Here is a 22,395-nt window from a genome sequence, read left to right as displayed (position 1 = left end):
GTTTGAAAATGCTATGGTAGTATGATTATTTGCAACCAATACTGTGTTGATTTAGAACTTCTGGGCGGGGGGATTTCAAGAGCTTTCCAATTGTGTTTGTAATTGCTGAATATATTCCAAACTGAATTCAATGAAGCTTGCCCCTTGTTACCAAAGTTTAAGAACAATGAGGGATTAGTTCATGGATTCCTGGGATCAATGCAAAATGGTGGCTGAGACTCTGACCTCCTGGTTGTATTTCAGTGACCAGGTTAGTTTCAATAATTGCCTTCAGAATTTTACAAAACTCAAGATTCTTCATATACACACTTTTCTTAGAGTACTCCCCTTTAAACATGGTGCCCAACATGTTGCACAGTCTTCTGCTGGTGTTTCTGCTTTTAAAGAAGGCGGTCTTGTGCAAGAGCAGAAATACTTAATGTTGTACACTGGCACTTTGGAAGTGCAACGTTATTGTTTCCAATGCACAGCTTTAAGTATCTGTGCTCTTGTGCAAGTCCACCAGTGCATCCTTAGACACCCACAACAGTACGGGCTGATCAGAAATGCTGACATAAGATTGTGAAGCATGTCAGCCATTAAGAGTAACTTCTCCATAAACATGCATAGACTGAGCTGAATATTTGCTAGTAATACTATTAATAACTGAACAAACTGCAACATTTAGATGACAGAATAAGTATAGAAGGAATAAGTCTAGCTGTCATAATAATCATCATTTGAAAGACGAACAAGAATACGCAGGTATGCAGTCTAGGGGTGCTTCTGGATCTGAAACTCTCCCTGGTGTCCCAGGTTGAGGTGCTTTTTATCAGCTCCGGTTGACAGTGGCGTAACTAGGGAAAACGGTACCCAGGGCAAGCACTAAAATTGCGCCCCCCCACCACCACCCCCAACATACATCTGACTGACACACATGTTTCAGAAAACTTTTATTTTAAAAATTAAAAAAAATACAAAAATTACCAATATCATACATGTGGTCAAGCTCCTATCTACCACTTCAGATTTATTTTTTAAAACTATCCCAATTGTGGGGCTATCATTAATTTGTTTGGATAGCTCATGTTAAAATGCTGGAAAACGACAAATTTCAGTATGCTGGGGCTCATGAAATCCCCAAATATTATGCGGAGTTGTACTTGGAAAAACTAAAAGAAGTGCCTGTCTAATTCTCTGCTATGCATTGTAGCATCACGATTACATAAGTTTTAAAAATAAATGGAGAATGTGACTTTTCCCAGATACTCTGAAAATAATTAAATGATATGCAGAGTAAACTGTGTCACTGCTTGGAATATATTATGGTATTTCAGAAAGACAGTAAAAATGAGAGAAAGAGCAAGAAACTCCCAGTGGGCCTTAATACTAAGGATTTCACATTGATTCAAAGACAAACTGACCATTAATAGCCATATTATTAAGACATCACATTTAACTCACTTATCACAAGAAGCAAAGTAAGAGCAAATGGATACAATCTTAGCTCATAAACTTCAGCTCAGTATTCACAAGCCCTTATTCTCTGTACATAGTGCCAATCTGAATATGTGTACAGTGACATATTATATTAATTTTTTTTAAAAAAAATTACCTGTAGACCCTTCGGGGGACATCTTAAAGGCTGTGGGGGGTCTGCAAAGTTTCCCCCTCCTCCCACTGGCCTCTAGGGCCTCACAGGCACCATTTGAGCATGTGTGGTGGTCATTTTTTAAAATATTTTTTTTAAAAAATGGCCGCTGAAAACAAAATGGCCACTGTGCATGCTCAAATGGCCTCTGCGAGGCGTGGCATGCCCTAGGGCCTCACAGAGGCCATTTGAGCATGCCCAGTGGCCATTTTGTTTTTGGTGGCCATTTTTTTTAATTATTTAATTTTAAGAAATTGCGCCCCCCCTTCAAGTGGCGCCCGGGGCATGTGCCACCCCTGCCCCCCTATAGATATGCCCCTGCCAGTTGATACACCAGCTGTGTCTGTTTCTTGAGATGAACGACCTCAAAACAGTGGTACATCTGCTGGTAACCTCTAGGCTGGATTACTGCAATGCGCTCTACGTGGGGCTGCCTTTGTATGTAGTCTGGAAACTGCAGTTGGTTCAGAACACAGCAGCCAGGTTGGTCTGTGGGTCATCTAGGAGAGACCATATTACTGTGCTGAAGGAATTGCACTAGCAAAATACAAGGTGCTGGTCATCTATATATTTAATTCTCTTAAACTATTTATTTAATTATCTTAAATGTACCCATCGCTAATCCCATGTGTGGCAGCTCTCACAAGAGTTTCCAAGCAGCTGCTGGATAGGATAGCGATGGGGACGGGGGAAAAAATAGGGATGCTGGGTGGTGGCCAGAGGAGGCAGTAGTGCTCCGGCCCAACCGGTGGGACGAGGAGCGGCAGTGGGATGGGTCAGCCACCGGGAGCAGGAGGTGGCAGCAGGCTGGCCTGGCCCAGCTGGCAGGAGGAAGCTGCTGCTGCCAGGAGTTGGTGGGTGGGCGGGTGACGGTCCGGCTTTTTGGCTAGCCCACCAGCCAGAAAGCACCGGGGGGGGGGCACGGAGGAGAAGCGGGCTGGCTGGCCAGCCAGAAAATGTGTGTGTGTGGGCGGGGGAGAGAAGTGGGCTGGCCGGCCAGAAAGCCGAGCAGGCCAGTGGGGGGAGAAAAAGGCAGTGGTGGTGGGTGGGCCGGCAGTGCAGATGCTCTGCACCCGGCCCAGCTAGTTACCTATAAAGCCCTAAACAGCTTAGGCCCTGGGTATTTAAGAGGACTTCATTGCCATAAGACCCACCACCTGCTAAGATCATCTGGAGATGTTTGCCTGTGGTTTCCGCCAACTTGTCTGGCAGCTACTCGGGAACAGGCCTTCTCCGTTGCAGCCCCTGGACTTTGGAATGCACTCCATGTTGAAATAAGAGCCTCCCCATATCTGGCAACTTTTAAAAAGGCACTGAAGACACACTTATTCATCCAGGCTTTTAATGAGATTTATCGTTTTAAATAATTTTAATATTGGGTTTTAAATGTTTTTAATCTTTTAAATGATTTTAATTGTAAACCACCCAGAGACTCAAGTTTTGGGCAGTATACAAATATTTCAAAATAAAAATAAAAATACAGCAGGAAAAGTGAAGGAGGGAAAGTGAACAAATGGCTTGGAAGCAGCGGAGGGTGGGGGAGTACTCACCTGCCAGGCACTCAGATGTTCTTTGAGCCCCTGGGCTCCTTGGCATGCTTTCTAGGCCAGTGTTTCTCAATGGTTTTGGAGTCCTGGACCAGTACATTTTTGATGCAAAGTTTCCCAGACCAGCAGTTAGTAAAGGGGTCACCCCCCCCTCACCGCCACCCCTTCCCCCAGTTATGTCATGTGCAAAGTGGGTAGGGCCCAGGGTCCACAGAGCCCAGGCGAGCTCTCCAAAGCTCATTTCTAGGCAGGCAGCTCTTGCTGCTGGATAACATTCATTTCACTTGCTTGAAATGAACATTATTGAGCAGCAAGGGCTGCCTGGAAATGAGCTTTGAAGAGCTCCCGGTGGCGGCCCCGCCAGCCTTAAATTGTTTTTTTGGGGGTGATTTTTATTAGTGATGCCTCACGGATCGGTACCCAACACTTCAAGGGCTGGCACTGGTCTGCGGACCAGCAGTTGAGAAACCCTGTTCTAGGCAATGGTAACAATGGTGACCTCAGCTTCACTCCTGAGGAAGATTTTGCAAGCCAAGAGCACTTGATGGTCCCACATATTGGATGTTCAGCACTGTCCTCTTAGAAACTGTACCCCTACCCCAGTCTCCCTCTGACAGGATGGCTGGCTCATTTTTGGATCCCCACTGGACTAAGTTGCAAGCTAGTTCAAGAGCCAACCAGGTCTCCTATTCACACAGCAGACATTGTGATGGAGGCAGGCAATACTTGCTCCAGCCAGGGAAATCAAATTGGACCAGTCAAGGCTTCTGAGGCAGAAAATGGGAAATTGACCTAAGAGGAAACTTAGAATCTGTTGGTGGTTTTCTCTGGGATTTGGAGTTGAGACCATCTCTTTTCTTTCTCCATTTTCTGCAGAGGAGTTCCCAAGCCCCTCTGTTCTAGGCATGTCCCTTTCTCATTCAGAGCTGCTTAGCTCTGCTTCCACTTGTGCTCTTTCTGGCACAGGATAGACGGAGTCCCAGCAGAGCTTGCATCTTCCCCTGCCTTTGGTACATTTTTTTATTGGCCCACTGGAGAGTTCATTAAACAAAAACGTTTTAACCTTTGAAGTATCTTTCTAATTCTCTAAGGAATATACATACCTTTGCAAAATAGGTATTACTCCCCTGCTTGGGTAGGTGAAAAGCAGTTGGGTCACAGTACTTGAGGAGTGGTCATGAGGAAACATAGAAGGAAACCCAGCTGGCCTGCAGCCACAGGCATGTGTGTGTCGGGTGGCAGGGCAGGGTGGGGGGCTATCTCTCCAGGAATATCCCAGAACCTCCCCTGAATTTTCAGCTTTCATTAAAATTAAAATCTCCAGCTCTTTTGCTAGTGGAGGTATAAGGAAAGCAAGTAGGTAGTTTTCTATCCAATTGCTCACCATGAAGTAATATGGTTAAATAACTTTCAGTGTATAACAGTCAAGCCATTTTTGATGCCAGAAGCGTCATGATAGTTTCCAGCTTATTTATTTATTTATTTATTTATTTTTACATTTCTATACCGCCTTTCGTTAAAAGAAAACCCCAAGGCGGTTTACAAAAAATAAAACATACAATAAAAGCAGTAAAAACATCAAGCAATAAAAACATCAAGCTAAAAACATATAGCGTATTTTACGGACTATAAGACGCTACAGACTATAGGACGCACCTTAATTTTAATCCAGTTTTTCAGGGTTTTAACATATTAAACTGTTATCAACTGTACCGAAAAGTCCTGCTACCGGTAGCGCCAGGAAAGGACTCTCAGCCTTGCTTCAGTTTGTTCTCCTTTCTTCTTGCCTCAGATAAGTCCTCTTTCAATTGCTGCTACTCCACTCCTTGTTTTCTCTTCAACCTGCTTCTGACTCTATTAAAAAACAACAACACCTCTTTCGTTTCCCAGCTCTCTGCTCCTCACCAGTATGCACATACCAGATGAGGGAGCTCTGCTTTCTTAATTCTTTTCACTTTCTTCACTCCTGCTAGCTCCAGGAAAGGACTTTCAGCCTTGCTTCAGTTTGTTCTCCTCGCCTCAGATAAGTCCTCTTTCAATTGTTGGTACTCCACTCCTTGTTTTCTCTTCAACCTGCTTCTGACTCTATTTAAAAAAAACCAAAAAAAAAAACCACCCTCTTTCGTTTTCCAGCGCTCTGCTTCTCATCAGTATGCACATACCAGAGGAGGGAGCGGCTACCACTTCGGCTTTCTTAATTCTTTACACTTTCTTCAGCTGAATATGCTTTCAGAAAGTAAAAAAGAAAGCTGAAAACAATGGTGTTGCTGGTGGTGATGTAATTGCACGATCGGGGAGTCCACAGCCCTAGCGGCGGAGGGTGAGCTGGAGCGGCAGTCCCCAGGCTGCACAGAGTTAATAGCATCGTTCAGCATTGTTTGCTGGGGGATACCCCCCCCCCTCGGGCAGGCTTGCGAGTAAAAGACACACCTGAATTTTGGTGGCTATTTTTCGAGTGAAAAAATGCGTCTTATAGTCCGTAAAATACGGTAAACAAGCATAAAAACATGACAACAGATAACAGATAAAAACAGAGAAGCCGCAGTAAAAACGATCATGTAAAAGCCTGGGTAAAAAGCCAAGTCTTTAAAAGCTTTCTAAAAGCCGTGATGGAGTCTGAGGAACGAATGGCCACCGGGAGAGCATTCCAGAGTCTAGGGGCAGCAACAGAGAAGGCCCTGTCCCGAGTGCACGAAAGCCGGGCCTCCCTCATTGTCGGCATCCGGAGCAGGGCCCCCTCAGATGTCCTTGTCAAGCGGGCAGCAACCCTTGGGAGCAGGCGGTCCCTCAAATACCCCGGGCCCAAACCGTTAAGGGCTTTAAAGGTCAAAACCAGCACCTTGAATTGGACCCGGAAACGAACCGGCAGCCAGTGCAGCTCTTTCAAAATGGGGGTGATATGTTCCCAACGGGCAGCTCCAGATAACACCCTCGCTGCCGCGTTTTGCACTAACTGAAGTTTCCGGATATTCTTCAAGGGCAGCCCCACGTAGAGCGCATTACAGTAATCCAACCGCGACGTGACTAAGGCGTGGGTAACCGTGGCCAGATCTGCCTTCTCGAGAAAGGGACGCAGCTGGCGCACCAGCCGAAGCCGTGCAAAGGCACCCCTGGCCACCGTCTCCACCTGAGCTTCCAAAAGCAGAGCCGGGTCCAGTAGTACCCCCAAGCTGCGTCCTTGCTCCTTCAAGGGGAGTGCAACCCCATCCAGAACCGGTAAAATCTCCTCATCCCGATTGGCTCTCCTACTGACCAACAGTACCTCCGTCTTATCTGGATTCAATTTCAGTTTGTTAGACCACATCCACCCCATCACGGCCTCCAGCCCCCGATTCAGGGCATCCACCGCCTCCCTAGGATCAGATGACAAGGAGAGATAGAGCTGAGTGTCATCCGCATATTGCTGACAACTCAGTCCAAATCTTTTTTTAATATTAAAATAGCAATATTAAAGCTTTTAAATATTAAAATAGCAACCCTGGGAAGGCGGGGATCAGGATTGGAATGCTGCCTGTCATGTGGGGAAGGATTATTTCACCATTTCCCATTGCACTGTAGTCCCAATCAAAAACACGTGCGCACACGCATGCACACTTCTGAGGGAAATGTCCCTTTGTGCCAATGCAAAGTCCCCAAATACATATTTACATTTTTAGAAAAAGTTAAAAAAAATTTGTAGCTATAGACTGGGTGGCTGGGAGACTTGCATCACTGGATAAAATGACATTAAGGATAATGGCCAGCTGGTAGCTGTGACACTAGTGCATGGAAATCACAATAGGAATTGATATGTTGTCTAAGGATAGGGATGTATCTTTCAAAGTAGAAAATATTTTACAACCAGTGTGATTGTGATATCCTTGCAAAAGTGTAAGTGTGTGTGTGTGTGTGTGTTTGAAATTTAAAAAAATAGTGGCTGACATGATGAGGAAAACTACTCAAAGTAATTCCACAATGTCTAATTTCCCTCCTTATGTCAGCCAGTGTAGATCTGGGCAGGCAGGGGAGGGGCTTGCAACACTGGCTGACATCCTGACTAACGAAGCATGTGTGTAAGGGAGGACTACGGGGATGCATCAGGAACCCTTGTGCAACTCCTCCAGTCATCCTGCCCTCAGTGATGTGTTTCCAGTCTTCCAGAATATACAAGCAGTGCTTGGAAGACTTAGCCCTCTAGTGCAACAGTGCAAGAGCAGGAGGACTAGGGAAGTTGTGCACGGCTCCTGGCACATCCCCCTAGTTCTCTCTTAAACACACACTTTATTAGTTAGAATGTCATCCACAGGGTATTAATGATATCACAGGCAATGGCCAGTTGGTGCTTGTGACACTAATACATTCACCTTTATGGAATCACCATAGGAATTGCTATTTATTTATTATTTATTTATTACATTTAATATCCCGCTCTCCCTCCAAGGAGCCCAGAGCAGTGTACTACATACTTACACTATGCTGTCTGGGCGTGGCATTGTATTTTATCAAGTAGAAAATATAGCGCAATCATTGCTGGAGGACTGTGATATCCTTATAACTGTTAATGGAACTATTCTGGAGTGATTGGCAGAACACCCCTAAATGCATCCGAGCTTGTGTGGGGGAATTAGTGAGCTAGAGTGGAGCAGTCCTGTGTCAGAATAAATTTGTGCAAAGTTCTAGTCTCAGTAAAATGAACTGACAGAGACCAAGTTAAGTTTCACGAAAATAATTGGTTTATTGAAGGATTTAGGGGTACAGTGGAGAAAAGAGTTGATTAAGGCTATATTATTACCAAGATGCGTTACAAAGATTAACCAGGTAGCTTGCAAAGAGGCAATTTAGCTTGGTGTCTGAATTAAATGAACTCCAGGCTGGCTAGAGAAAAGAAGGCTTTAAAGAAACAGGTTTTTGGATTTAAGAAAGAGCAGGGATTGGAAGAGCCCAGAGGGGCGCAGTGGTTATCATACAGCCTCGTCCTTTCATTTAGTGGCAATTGGACCTTCATGACGCAGGCGCAACCGAAGGACCTCTTTCCTCAGGAACAAAGCTGGGAAGCAGCGGGGAACCAAAAGCAATTCAGGGGTTGGACAGCAGGGGGAAATCCAAAAGGTGTCTGTTCTTCACGTGGCAGTGAGGCATGCTGGACAGATTGGGCCATCAAGAAAGGCCAGCGTGGAGGCTGAGAGCAGGAATGGCGCAAAGAGCAAGACACGGCCTGGTGTTATGGCTGGTTTCAAGTCAATCGCCCAAACTGTGGGTGACTCCAAGGTATAGAGACCAAATGAAGCACACTGGTTCATGAAACCAGGACCAGTTATAGCCCAAAATATGCCCTGAGCTGAAATACCAGCTGCTCCTCCTTCCTGAGGAGGGAAATTCCAGTGGATCTCAAAAGAATCCATTGACTTTGTTTGCTGTGCTTGAGCAATACAATGGCAGGAATGGTCAAGAACAACCTGTATATAAATGGACTGAATGAATGTGCAAGGAAGGCATATATCAGGTTGGAAGGACCTGGTAAACCAATCAGTAATTTTAATGAGCACATATCCTGAGTTCATATTTCCCACTTAGCTTTTTTGTGATGGGGAAAGGAGTAGCGTTCACAGTGCCTCATCTGCTTTCCTGCTGAGGTGATTATTGTTACCTTGTTTGAGGCAACTGTAGAGCATTGGGGTCAATCTTTGGATAGAGAGACCTTGAAGGGGAGTAAAACTGAAATCTAACTCCAGGTCTGCTTAGACATTCCCAACATAGGGAAAGGCGCGAGGCTAATCCCCTTTCAGTTCACTGAGTAGCTAGTGAACCTGGGGATGATCATCCCACTGCCTGCTAAGTGACCTGCCCCCATGGACGGACAAGTGGTGAGCCCATGATCCCGTGAGGCTCCTGAGCATGTTAAGAGTGGAAACTACAAGCCTATATTCCCAGACACAAGCAGAGTTGCTTCTGGGAGCCCACAGAATGGCAGTGCTAGCACATAACAGAAGGGCAACTTCTGTTGGGGTGGGGCCGGAGGAAAGATGACTGGATTGTGAAGAAATGAGTCCATGGCTGACCTGGAATCTCAATATCTCTCTCTCTGGCTAACATTCAGTCCACTGGGTCTGTGTCCTTTTTAGAGTGAGGTGAGAATATGGCTCCCTCAGAGCAGCCATTTAGCTCAGGTTATGAAAACACGCTCATTTTGTCCTCTCCCTGGCTGAAAAGGTCTGTTCATAGGCAGGGCCATGTGAAATAAAATGAAATGTAAAGAAAATTCTATACTGTGATAATTCAAATTCAGACCTAGAAAAGCTGAGAGGTATGATTTGTATAGTTATGTACATTAAGCAGATCTGCATATATTTCCTTCATTTCCATAACTCAGTCAGCTTTTAGTAGTCATGGGAAAGCGCACTGGACTAGGTGGGCCCCTAAAGCCTGTCCCCTTAATACAGAAAATCCTACGTCAGAGACTCCATCAGCCATTGTGGTCCACACACTTTCAAACGTATCTTCACAGTCATAAAGCACTGGCACTTTAATCATTTTTAAAAGAAGAAGGGAAAAGAAAGAAAACTGGGATTCTCAGGATGATGAATTCTACACTCATGGTTAACTTCTGAGACTTTTCCACACTTGTGCCGAATTGCAGGATCCACACAACCTGTTTATAGCTCTGATATTTAGGCTGCTAGGTAGCAAGACTGCACTAAGCAGTACTCCAAGGGTGAGGATGGCTGGAGTTCCCCTTTGGAGGCTTACTCACCTTGTGTGTTTCTCTCTTTGTAACCTAGGATAGTCTCTGTTGGGGTTACCAGTGGGCCAGTGTTCTGTGGAGTTGTCGGCCATCGTGTGAGGCATGAATACACAGGTACAGTTATGGTAGGCCTCCTGTTCCTTCCTCATGTCTTAGGCCACCCTTAGGCCTAGGGTGCAGTAGGCAAAAAAATTAGCTCTCTCCTCCTCCTTACAAGATATGAAGGCAGTTTCTTCTCATCGATTCCACCAGGGCCCGTGGTTTGTCAAACTCTCAACACAGCTTCCTTCATCTACTCGCCATCCTTCTGCTTCAGTGAGCAGCTCTGTGCTGGGACCCCTGGCTTGCCCACCCCAGAAATTGCATTTCTCAGTGGAACATGTTCTCTGGCTCTTGTTTCTTGATGAGTTGCTTGTATGAATACTCCCACACCTTACACCCTGCTGTGGACCCAGAGGATTCCTTTTCCACCCCCTCTTGCATACTGGAAAAGAAAGCATGCTGATTAAGAAAGAGGCAAGGTTACTGTACACGGAAGCAAAGACACACCTGGAAAGAAGAAAGACATTTTAAAAGGGCATGAAGAAAGTAATATAAAAATTTAAGTGCAAAGATAGATACCTGAAAGAGAAAAAGAAAAGCAATTAGATTAGGGGAGAAAAGAGAGATGTTCCATTGATGAGATGTTACCCAGAATCTACCTGCATGGTATCCATTTGTGTGTGTGTATGTATTCTGTCTGAAAGCGATGATGAAGCAATAAAATCATATTAACCCCCTAAATTTTTTACAGTGCTCAGTTGTAACAGAGGCATAGCTATGAACCACCTGATGGTCCCTTGTCCAGTCAAAAAATGCCATCCTCAATTTTTGGGGGAAAGTAGCTCTATCCCCAAACCTTGGAATTCTTCAGAATATGCATAGGTTATATGCATATGTGCTGTTATGTGCACAACAGCAGCTTTCCTTATGTCTAAGGCAAAAATCACACATAGATTATAGGGATGTGCAGAATGTTCCGAGGCAGAATCTTCTGCCTTGAAACAGGCTGTTCCGAGGGTTCCAAGCTCAGAAAAGAACACCCTTAAAGAGGGGGGCCAATTCTGAGCATGGAACGGAACTACCCATTCCGAGGCAGAACATTCCACCCTTTTCTGAGCACCAATTTGGATTCCAAAATGGCATTTGGAATGGATCAACAGAATGGGGTTGTTCCATCGGGACAACCAGCCCAACTAGTTGTTCCAACAGAACATTCCATGCATTTTGCATTCTGTTCTGGGCTTGGAATGGAACGCAAAATGCACTTTGTGAACAACCCTAGTAGATTAATCAAACCACCTGTATCAGTAACATTCACACAGGCCTAAAAACTAGGGATGTGCAGAATGTTTCATGGTCAGAACGTTCTGACTTGAAATAGGCCATAATGAGTGTTTCGAGCTTGAAACAGAACGCCCTTCAAATAAAGGGCCTGTTTCGAGCTTGGAAATAAAAACCCTGTTTCAATTGGAAGATTTTGAGTCTTCCAATCGCCATTTTGGAGGGCTGTTTTTCCATTGCTAATTGGTATTCTGGAATGGCTTTCAATTGGCTTGCGATCTCCTTGCTTCTTGGTTGGCTTGTTATCACACAAATCAAGTGTTATTGTGGGCAACTATGACCCTATTGCCTGTGGGGGGAGGGAGGCGGGAGGGGGGAGCTAAAGGAGGGGTTTTCGAAAGGAATTTAAGGGATTAGGTGGCCAGAGAGATCTTATAGTGTGCCTCTCAGGAGAGGAGGAAGGATCAGAAAGATTTTAGCAGCACAGACTGAGACTGCTAGTGGCGGCCAGGGGCCTGCTTGGCCCAGTGAAGAGAGAGAGACAGAGAGTGTCTGTGCTTGTGGCTCCTCTTGCTCTCTCCCTCTCCCCCCCCCTTTTCAGTGCCAACCAACTGCTTCCCCCTTTAAAAAAAATTCTACCAGCAGCCCCAGTGGCTTTAACTGGATGCTGCTGTGAATTTCTTCTTCTTCTGTAGATTTCTTCATCTTATTGTAGCCGGCCCCCAGTGGCTTTAATAACTGGGGTGCTGTGCTGCCTTTGTCCCCCTTTTATAGCCCCAAGCTGCACCTCTGCTGCTGTGTGCCTGGATTGGCACTCAAGCCATTCTTTGTTGCCACGAACAGCTTGTGTGCCAAGAGAGCAATGCTGAACCAGACTTTAGCTGCCGCTCTTCTCCTCAAGAAGATGATGAGTGAGCTCCAGTCCACACTGACTACTAAGGAAGGAATCGCCTTGGCAGGTCGGTTGAGGACTGAAGTGGTGTATCAGCTCATTACACCCTAGGGTGCATCCTGCCTATGTGACCCAAGGATGAAGGGCAAAGTAGTCACTCTGACCAGCTGGAGATGGAGGGTCCAGATGGAGGGACCTCCTGGCTAAGTAGCTTAGGCGAGCCCAGGAGAGAAGGCTTGGGCACAACCAGGAGAAAGGTGCTGGAGTGCCTACTGCTAATAGGCAGCATCCCTAGCAGCAGCAGCACCACCGCTTCCTGGTCCAGCAGCATAGCATCCCTGGCAGGGCCAAGGGAGCCAGCAGTTCTGCCTCAGCGTTCCACCTGCTGGAACAGAGGGCTTCCTTGGTACCTTGCCAGGGGTACAAGAGGAGCCCTCTGAGCCCTGCAGCAGTACTGAGCAGTGTGTTCTTCTTATGTGGATTTCTTCTTCTTCTTGGAGCCAGCCCCTAGTGGCTTTAATAACTGGGGTACTGTGCTGACTGAAGAAATCCACAGCATAAAGTGGCTGAGCCTTCTATTCATTCATTCATTCATTCATTCATTCATTCATTCATTCATTCATTCATTTATATCTATGTAAACTGCTTTGGGAACTTTTGTTGAAAAGTGTTATATAAATATTCATTGTATTTGTCATCATATTTGTGTTCTGCAGTACCTGCAGGAGCAGGTGGCAGGTCAGTAGACTGAGTTGATCCAGTTTTGGGCAAGACATCGCCAAGTCTGGCTGGGCTTGGCAACGGTTGCTGGACAGTTCCTCTCATGTACTACAAGCCATGTCCAGAGTGAAAAGGTGTTCTCCATGGCCAGGGATGTGGTGACACCCCATTGCTCACACTTGGATGCTGATTTGGTGGAGTGGCTGGTCTTCCTGAGGGCCAAGCTCCCCCTGCTGGGCTATCCAAAACTAGCCAAGGAGAATGAGTGACTGACAGTCAACCCCGCCCACAGCAACACCACTGGCAGCTCGCCCCATTCTGGCCAACCTCCAAAACAAATGTTTAAATCTGCCCGTTAGTGCTGCGGACACATGCAGACATGCACGCATGACACCACCATGGCCCATGATGAGATGGACTGGTGACTGGACCTCTGTGTCAGACTGTCAGCTGAGGCCCAGCACCAATCTGAGGCCATGGTGTTTTCCAGATGCAGGCAGGCAGGTCACAGGATATATGCTGGAGAAGAAGACAAAAAAGAAGAGTTCTTCTCATGATAAGAGTCTAGAAGCTTTGCTTCTCGTCAGACTCTTCCGAGGCATGATGCCTCTCAATATCAGTTGCAGGGGAGCAACCGCAGGAGAGAGGGCATGCCCTCCCCTCTTGCCTGCGGGCTCTCCAGAGGCATCTGGTGGGCCACTGTGTGAAACAGGATGTTGGATTAGATAGGCCTTGGGCTGATCCAGCAGGGCTGTTCTTATGTTCTCATGTTCTTATATCTGCACCAGTCCATGACTGCTCTGTCCTCCTGTCTCTCTATGGCAGGCAGGATGGAAGAAAGGAAAGTTTGATTTTGTGGATTTCTCAGCACTGAGTATAATATGGTGTGCTATTGCTGCTAAAACTATCTCGTTTTGCTGGATCTCAGATTGAAAGGCAGAATTTGGGTGCCTTCCTTCTTTGAGGGGGCTTGGGAGAACAATTAAAATGTGTTAAAAATTGCCAGCTTGCCTATTTCTTTTGTGGGTTGGGTGGTAGGTAGCACCCATCATGCCCTACTGCCCAACCCACTTTGGTGTCCCTAGGAATTACCCATGGGGAACAATGGGTGTTTTGAGTTCTCCATTGTTCCCTATGGCCAGAACAGTCAAAACAGTTAGCGTTTGTTCCATCAAAGCTGGCTGTTTTGACGGAACAAACTCAAAATGTTCCAGCCGTCTGCGTTTCATTTTGAGTTCGAAACGCAGAATCCATTTCATGCACATCCCTACTAAAAACCTGATGCCACTGAGCACAGTTTCAGATGTCATGTTCTCCCAGGCCCACCAATCTGCTTAGAGTGGCAAACTTGACATGGGATTTTTGGCCCAGATTAACATGGTCCTGTTTGTATGAGTTAGTAATCAGCTAGAAGAAGAATAAAATGTGTGTCAATGAGAGCATGGACTTGAATGAAAGTTTTCCTCTTCCCATGTTTCAGTCATTGGTCGGAAAGTGAACCTTGCTGCCCGGATGATGATGTATTACCCAGGATTAGTGTCGTGTGATGCAGTCACCTACACCACATGCAAGCTGCCCCACTACTTCTTTGAAGAGCTGCCATTCATTGAGATGAAAGGTGTTATGAACCCTGGAACCGTCTATAAATATCTTGGTTTCAGTGAGAAAACGTAAGTTCTACTCTACCAAGAGGCAGCTGGATAAAGAAAGGGATTTTGGAGATAATGGCTGTTCCTCTGGCTGTATAAATCCTTGAGGTGTGTCATTCTTGAATGCAGAATAGGCTCAGAGAACTTTGCCATCAATAGATTTCACTCCTAATATTCAGTGCCTGACATCGAGACCAGTAGCATGATCAGAAGATATGCCGGTGTGCGAGAGAGCATTTCTATCTGTCCTGCGGCCTCACAACTTTGGGCATGCAGCAGTTAGTTATTGCAGTTAGTAATACTTGCTAACAGTAGACACAGGTTCTTGCTCTCTCTGCTTCAATAGATTCCATGAGACGTTTCATGTGATTAGTGTGAAGTGCCTTACCGGGTTCTGCGAGCTTAGCCTGCTCTCCCTGCAGATGTTCAAACCTGCAGCCCTGGCTGGTCAGATTGGCCGCCCACACAACTACTGGCTACGTCAGGGAGAAAGTGGGGTCTTCAGGGATCGGAGGCCTCCTGGCCCCCAGAAGACCCAGGATGGCCTGCATGAACCTACAGAGCATTCTGGAGAGACACCTGAGGCTGGGAGGCTGGCTGCCGCCTCCCGGTTGGGAGTCTACATGTGTGTTGCCATGTGCCGCAGCAGCACACGAGCAAAGAAACAAGGTTAACGGAGCGCTCGTTTAAGGAGAGGGGGAAATCAGGCAGGCTAGCCACTTTGGAACCACCAGGCTCGCCTGTGAGCCTGGTGGTTCCCACAAGCACTGGAAAGCAGGCTAGACTCCTTTAGCCCGCTTTCTAGTGACCATGGGAATAGTTTCCATGACTATGCAAAGAAATCATGAGTTTTCTCCTCTTAGCACAGGAAATCTAAGCTGAGTCTAGTTGGTTGTATATTAGATACAAGAGAAAAGAACATCAAGCTTTTCATGAAGCCAGCTGTGTCTCATTCTTTCCAAGAACCTGACATCCAAAGTTTGCTGCAGAATGTGGTAGTTGACTCTGCATGCAAGCATCCTTTAGAACGTACAAGAAAAAAAAAACAAATATGTTAATTAATTCCAAGTAAGAAGCAGATGTCATCTGCCTCTCTGTTTGCATCAAAAGACTCTAAAATGACTTCGCTGGTTTCCATTCACTAAGTGTCATTCCAACATCCAAACTATATATGGCTTATTGAACAAGTTGCTCATCAACTTTAGAATTTCAGTTCCTCCCACATTCCCTTAGCACTCTGTGGCCTGACCAAAGGCTGCCTGCAGCAGCAGAACAGCTCTGCCAGTGACAACCAGAGGGGCCATGTAAGCTCTGCTTGACAAGGCCCACTGTGAAATCAGAGAGCAACCAATGGCATCGAGGTAGGGTGAAAGGGACAGCTGTTGAGGCTGAGGAGATTTCAGAGGACAAGGGAAAAGATATAGCCCAACATAACATACTTTCTAAGTATATTAGAAGTGGGGGGAAGCTGAGGTGCTATTAGCCTTCATTGACTGGTGAGGACTGCAGTCATGGGCAAATGGGCTATAGAGTGAGATGCACTCCACGGAATTATAGAATTTTAGAACAGGAAGGGACCTTGGAGCCAGTCTACTAGACCACCCCCCTGCTCAGTGCAGGAAACTGCTACAGCATCCTTGACAGCTGGCTGTCCAGCTTCTATGTCAAAACCATTTACACCATTGATTTGTCTTCAGAGCCTGCTACTACATCACACAATCACTTTTCTTGACAACAACTGTGGGTTCTGCTCCTACTAGAGGATCATCGAGCCATTGTGAGTGTGAAATATGAGGGTTCCCCCACCCCACTCAAAATATTATCCCAAATCACATGGAAGTGTGCTGAAGTATCTCAGCGCACTCAGAAATGACATTGATCAGAATTTTGCAAGAGAAGCTCCAACAGTAACATCATTCTAGAAAGCCACACCCAAGAAAGAATGTTATAGCTTATTTCTCCTTAGGTATTTGAGCACCCCCAAGTTGCACTTTTAGTTGTCTGTTTTCCCTTGCTCCTAGAGAAAGAGAAGGGTTTATGCCTGACTTCTTGTTGTGTGCTGCTGTAAGTAGCCTATTTGAGCTGAAGAGATTATTGTGCAGCTGAAATCTCCTTTTCTCCCCCCTCCACCCCCACCATCCCATTTTAGAATGATTTACAAGGCCTATCTGACCCAGGAGCAAAATGATCATTACCCTTTACTAGGTAGGTGACTTTTGAATCCCAGTCTCCTATGATGAGTAGTTACTGGGACAAGAGAGCAAGTGTACTGCGTTTGGGGGAGATGTTAGTGTGGGGTAGGTATGATTGTTCTCTGTTGGTTTTCTGTTAAGCTTGCCTATATTATTATTATTATTATTATTATTATTATTATTATTAATAATTCGATTTCTAGACCGCCCTTCCAAAAATGGCTCAGGGCGGGTTACAAAGAGAAATAAAACAAATAAGATGGCTCCCTGTCCCCAAGGGGCTCACATTCTAAAAAGAAACATAGGACAAACACCAGCAACAGTAACTGGAAGTACTGTACTGGGGGTGGATAGGGCCAGTTACTCTCCCCCTGCTAAATAAAGAGAATCACCACGGTAAAAGGCGCCTCTTTATCCAGTTAGAGTTATATAACAGCTTCTTCGATGTGGTATTTGTCTTTTACACAAATGGGCTTTGAGCATGCATGAAGACCACATTGGATTCTTCCAGCTTCAGCTCTCCTGCTTTTTGCTGGGAACCCCATCCCCAACCACTATACGTGGCTGCACCACTCCTCATCCCCTCAGTCTTTCGCTGTCTGCACTTCAGTCGACATTGTTGGATCCTGGCTGCAAGTAGAGAGAAAATATTTGTTAGTTTACGTTTATCTTTACTTTTCTTCTCCTGTTTCCCTCTATCTTGTTATTCTTTCTATCTTTATTTAGTCACTTCATTTTGTTTTTGCTTTGGTGTTTTTCTTTCCTCGGTTCCCTCCCCCGCCCTTCCGTGCCCAGATGGGTTGGGAGGACTTTGGCCTTGCTCATGGCGCACAGTGAGCAAGACAACATTTTAAAAGTGTGTCTGCTGTGGGAGCAAATTGCCACCTTCTGACACCAGATGCCTTTTTTTGTTTGGGGGAAGCACATGTTTGGGGGAAGCACATGCTCCCACTGTTTGAAGTTCACAAAGCAGGCCTCAAATAATGCCTACAATATGCTTTGTGGGAGCAGGCACTGCAGGTCTTTGAGCCCGAGCACTGATCTGGTGACCCTGCATTCACCGCATTTTCAGTTGGTACTGACAGCTCTGGTACCAAAAACACCTATGCTGTCAATGCTAAGTATTCCATCTACTGCCTCAATGTTGCTTCTGCCAACCCCTCTACCATTGGTCTTGGTGGGCTCATCATCAGTACCGGCTATTAAAAAGAAAAAGTTGTTCTAGTAAGAACTAATCAGCCTACTTTCCTTTCACTGTCTCTACATCTGGACTAAATTTGGTGCAGATCGAGGTCCACAAATTAGATCTCTTGCATCTCAAATGTTCGTGTGTCTGCCATCTTGGATCGGGGTTGATATCATCATTACAAACTGCGCCATTGAGGTGTCCCTGTGTGTCACTCACTACAGCTGTTCAAATTTGGTTCAAATTGATTAGACAGTACTCAGGTTAGTGCACTTGTGCCTCAAATATTTATGCATCCACCATCCTGGATCAGGGTGGGTGACAACATCACAAACTACACCATTGGGGCATCGCTATGTATCCATTCAGCTTTAGCAAATTTGGTTCAAATTGGTTAGACTGTCTAAAAGTTAGTGCACTTGCACCTCAAAGGTTTACGTGTCTGCCATCTTGAATTGGGGTGGATGACATCATCACAAGCTTTGCCGCTGAGGTGTCCCTATGTGTCCCTAGAGTTGTAGCAAATTTGACTCAAATGGTTAAGCGGTTCACAAGTTAACTCACTTGCACCTCAAAAGTTTATGCTTCCGCCATCTTGAATCACGGTGGATGACATCACCGCAAACTACACCACTAAGGTGTCCCTGTGTGTCACTCACTACAACTTTATGTTTTTGGTTCAAATCAGTTAGATAGTCCACAAATTAGCCCACTTGCGCCTCAAACATTTATGCGTCTGACATCTTGAATCAGCAAGGATTACATCATCACAGGCTATGCCATTGAGGTGTCCATGTGTGTCACTCACTGCAACTATACCCAATTTGGTTCAAATAGGTTAGACAGTCCACAAGTTAGCTTGCTTGTGCCTCAGATGTTTACGTGACTGTGGCAAATTTGGCTCAAATCAGTTAAACGGTTCACAAGTTAGCGCACTTGCGCCTCAAAGGTTTACGCACCCGCCATCTTGGATTTGGGGTGGATGACATCATCACAAACTATGCCATTGAGGTGTCCCTATGTGCCCCTACACCTGTACCCAATTTGGTTCATATTGGTCCAGGCATTGCATAGTTGATGGGGAGGACACACGGACGGACACACACACTGACACACACACAGAATGCCAGGTGATCTCATAAGCCTACTGCAAAGTAGTCTAAAAAGAAACACATACAACATCTCACAGTTATCTAATACATCAACTTTGATTCTACTTCCCCATCTTGTCTCCACCTATCATTTCGTTCTAACCCAATGACAGCTGAATAACATATCCACAGATCCATAGAAACATCAAAATTGCAAATATAAAACTTGTAGTCCAGCTTACAAGGAAAATCCAAATCTTGATTTTGCATTAAACCATGAACCAAATTATACTGTATAAATGGTTCCCATTTTGAAACAAATTTATCCTCTGATTTATCCTTTATGTATGAAGTAACCTTGGCCATTGATGCATATTCCCAAAGTTTAAGTAGCCACTTTTCTAATGACAGAATTAAATTAACTTTCCAGTGTAAAGCACAGAGAATCCTAGCAGCAGTTATCATATATAAAGGCAGTTCAGTATATTTTACAAGTATATAAGGTTTTGTAAAATGTAACAAAAAAATCTGGTAACAAAGGAAAGTCAATAATCAAGATTTGTTGCATCTTACAATGAATTGTCTTCCAAAATTGCTGAGCTTTGCCTCATGTCCACCACATATGATAAAAAGTTCCCACCTGATTCATACATTTCCAGCATTTACCAGATTTATTGTCCTATCTTTGCAATCATCATGGGAGTAAGATACCAGTGAAAGTACCTTTTTTACCAGTTTTCTCTTAATGTGCTATTCACCTAAATTTAATAGTCACCTTCCATTGATACTCCCATTGTTGCATATCAATTGTTTTTTTTAATGTTTTGCATCCATTTAATCATGCAATCTTTTACCTATTCCGATTCCGAGTCATATTTCAATAACAACTTGTATATAAATCCTAATAAGTGCTCTGAGTTTTGTGTTATTAATATTTAGAATCCCATCAATTCTCTAAGCTCCACCTCCCTTTTAAAAAATCTCCTTCTGAACTATACTGTTTATCTGCGAATATTGAAACCATGAAGGGGCACTTGTCCACTCTGCAGAAAGAGTCTCAGCTGATTTCATTTTTGTTTTACCATCAGTTAGATTTTGCAGATTATATGCCTTTTCTCTTCATTGTTTAATTTTTTTAGTAATTTCCTCTTTTGAAAATATACATTTATTATTGAAGTAGAGGCGATAAAGCCGGACTTATTCTTCTTTTATACCTGTCTCAAGTATTTAAAAAACTGTTTCTAATAGAGTGATTTTTAATACCTACACCTGTTCTTTTTGTATCGGTCCATAAATATTTATGTAATCCATCTGAAAGTCCTGCTCCTTTCATATTCATGATCCATCCATATGGTGCTTTAATCCAATCTGCAATCCACATCAAACAATGAGCTTGGTAATATCAAATTAGTGACAATCATTCCTCCACATTCTCTTATGTCTTGTGTGAACTTAAATTTAATTCTAAGCCTTTTATAGACCCAAATAAAAGAATTTATTTGTCTTTGCCACTCGTTCAGTATCTTTTCTTCGATTCTTATTGGTATCATTTGGAATAAAAAATTCATCCTTGGTAAAATATTCATTTTTCCTGTTGATTTTCTCCCCAGCCAGGAAAGGTTTAACTTTTTCCACCTCTGTGGATCAGCCAATATATTTTTCCACATTAACAAATAATTATTTTTGAATAGGGTTGTGTGTTTTGTTTGTTTTTCTGTTTTGTTTTTGGCCCGAATCCGAAACACTCCCATTTTGTTCTTTGTTCAAAATCAGCCAATCTGAAACACCCCAATTTTGTTCTTTGTTCGAAATTGCAAAATCCAAATCTGAAATGTTTTGGATTTTAAGAAATGGCCCTGGGGAAAAGCTAGTGGGTGGGGGTGGTAGTGCCCAATGGGTGGAAACTACCACCCAAATTTCAGAGGAATTGGGCAAAGTGCTGGTTTTTGGTGAATTTTTGAAGTATAGGATTTTTCCTATAGGGAAGAATGGAGGTTTCAGCAAAAGTAAAGCTTCATGTTGGGGGGGAAGGGGTGGCCCAGAGCAGAGTAGGGTGGGTGGTAGTGCCCAGTGGGGGCAAGGAACCTGCCAGAATTATTTAAAAGGAACTGGGCAGAGGGCTGATTTTTAAAGATGTAATGGAGTTTGCGCATCTGTAAAGTTTCCCCCCATGAATGATGGACCTCCATAATTCCTGCCCCATAACTGCACTTGGGGTGCACCAGGGTGGCCCAGAGCAAGTGGTGGTGTAGAGCACATAGGGTGCCAACCACCCCCATGGGTTGCTAACCCATGAGGTACTGGGTTCTGTTGTTTCTGAGATGTTTTGAGTGTAGATTCAGATTCTCTGGTAGCATATGAGAATGGATTCATGGTTTGTCATTGAAAATCTCATATGCTACCAAAGAATCTACACTCAGAACACCTCAGAAACAACAGAATCCAGCACCCCATGGGTTAGCAACCCATGGGGGTGGTTGACACCCTATGTGCACTACACCACCACTTGCTCCCAGCCACCTCAGTGACCCCCAGGTGGAGTTATGGGTCTGCTGAAATCTCCATTATTCCCTGGTGGGGGGGGGGACCTTAAAGAAGTATAAACTTCAACAATTCCTAAGAAATCAGCCCTTTGCCCTATTCCTTTGGAATCTGGGTTGTGGCTGGCACCCCTTGGGGCACTGCCACCCAACCCACTGTTTTGCCCCTCAGGCCCCCTTTCTGCCCCGAATCTGCCCCAAAGACATGTCAACTTCAGAAATTCTTTAAAAACCAGCCCTTTTCCCAATTCCTTTGGAACCTGGGTGGCAGCAGGCACCCATTGGGACACTACCACCTGAACCACCCTTCTCCCCCGAATCCACCCCAAATAACATCAACATCGCACATTAACAACAGCAGAGCTTTGGAAAAAATCAGGCAGATTTCTAAAGGTTATGCACATCCACATTCCCCCCGCCTGAAATGCAATTGATCTACACACAACAATGAAATGCACACTGCCCCACTGGCCAATGAGGGTAAATGCACACTGCCCCACTAGGCAATGAGGGTAACATTTACCCTTAAATTTGTTTAAAAGGAATAAGGAGGCAATTGCCAGCAGATCAGCCTATGCTTTCGCTGGCCAATCTGGAGGCTGGAAGGGCTTGAAATTCTAACATATGTCAAAACTCAAAATGGAGACTGAAGGAGAAAGACTTTTTGCGATTGCAAAATGGAGTTCCAAAGCAGCCGAAACAACAAAACGTTTTGTATCCGAAACAGGGACGTTTTGTTTTGGCTACAAAATTTTCTCTTTTGAGCATTGGGTGTTTTGTTTTGGCTACAATATAGCTGAAATGGCCTGTTTTGTGCACAAAACGTTTTGTATCCAAAAAGAAACGCACATCCCTAGAATAGAGGCTTATTAACAGCCGTTAAATTTATCCCCAAGTATTTAAT

The 22,395-nt window shown here is 44.8% G+C and overlaps 1 protein-coding gene across 10 annotated transcripts in view; it reads left to right on the top strand.

Moving 5' to 3' along the window:
• The window catches only part of ADCY10 (adenylate cyclase 10), a 120,922-nt gene that overhangs the window by 31,249 nt on the left and 67,278 nt on the right, over positions 1-22,395 (top strand). For all 10 annotated transcript variants that reach the window (XM_053246708.1, XM_053246705.1, XM_053246709.1 and 7 more), the window contains 3 exons: positions 9,936-10,012; positions 14,314-14,503; positions 16,632-16,691. In XM_053246708.1, the coding sequence (XP_053102683.1) occupies positions 9,936-10,012; positions 14,314-14,503; positions 16,632-16,691 (327 nt within the window). The remainder of the gene's footprint in view (positions 1-9,935; positions 10,013-14,313; positions 14,504-16,631; positions 16,692-22,395) is intronic.

Source organism: Hemicordylus capensis, chromosome 4 (genome assembly GCF_027244095.1).
Source record: "Hemicordylus capensis ecotype Gifberg chromosome 4, rHemCap1.1.pri, whole genome shotgun sequence".
Classification (NCBI taxonomy): domain Eukaryota; kingdom Metazoa; phylum Chordata; class Lepidosauria; order Squamata; family Cordylidae; genus Hemicordylus; species Hemicordylus capensis.
Note: the sequence above shows the minus strand (reverse complement) of the source record. Positions and strands in the feature narration are given on the sequence as shown.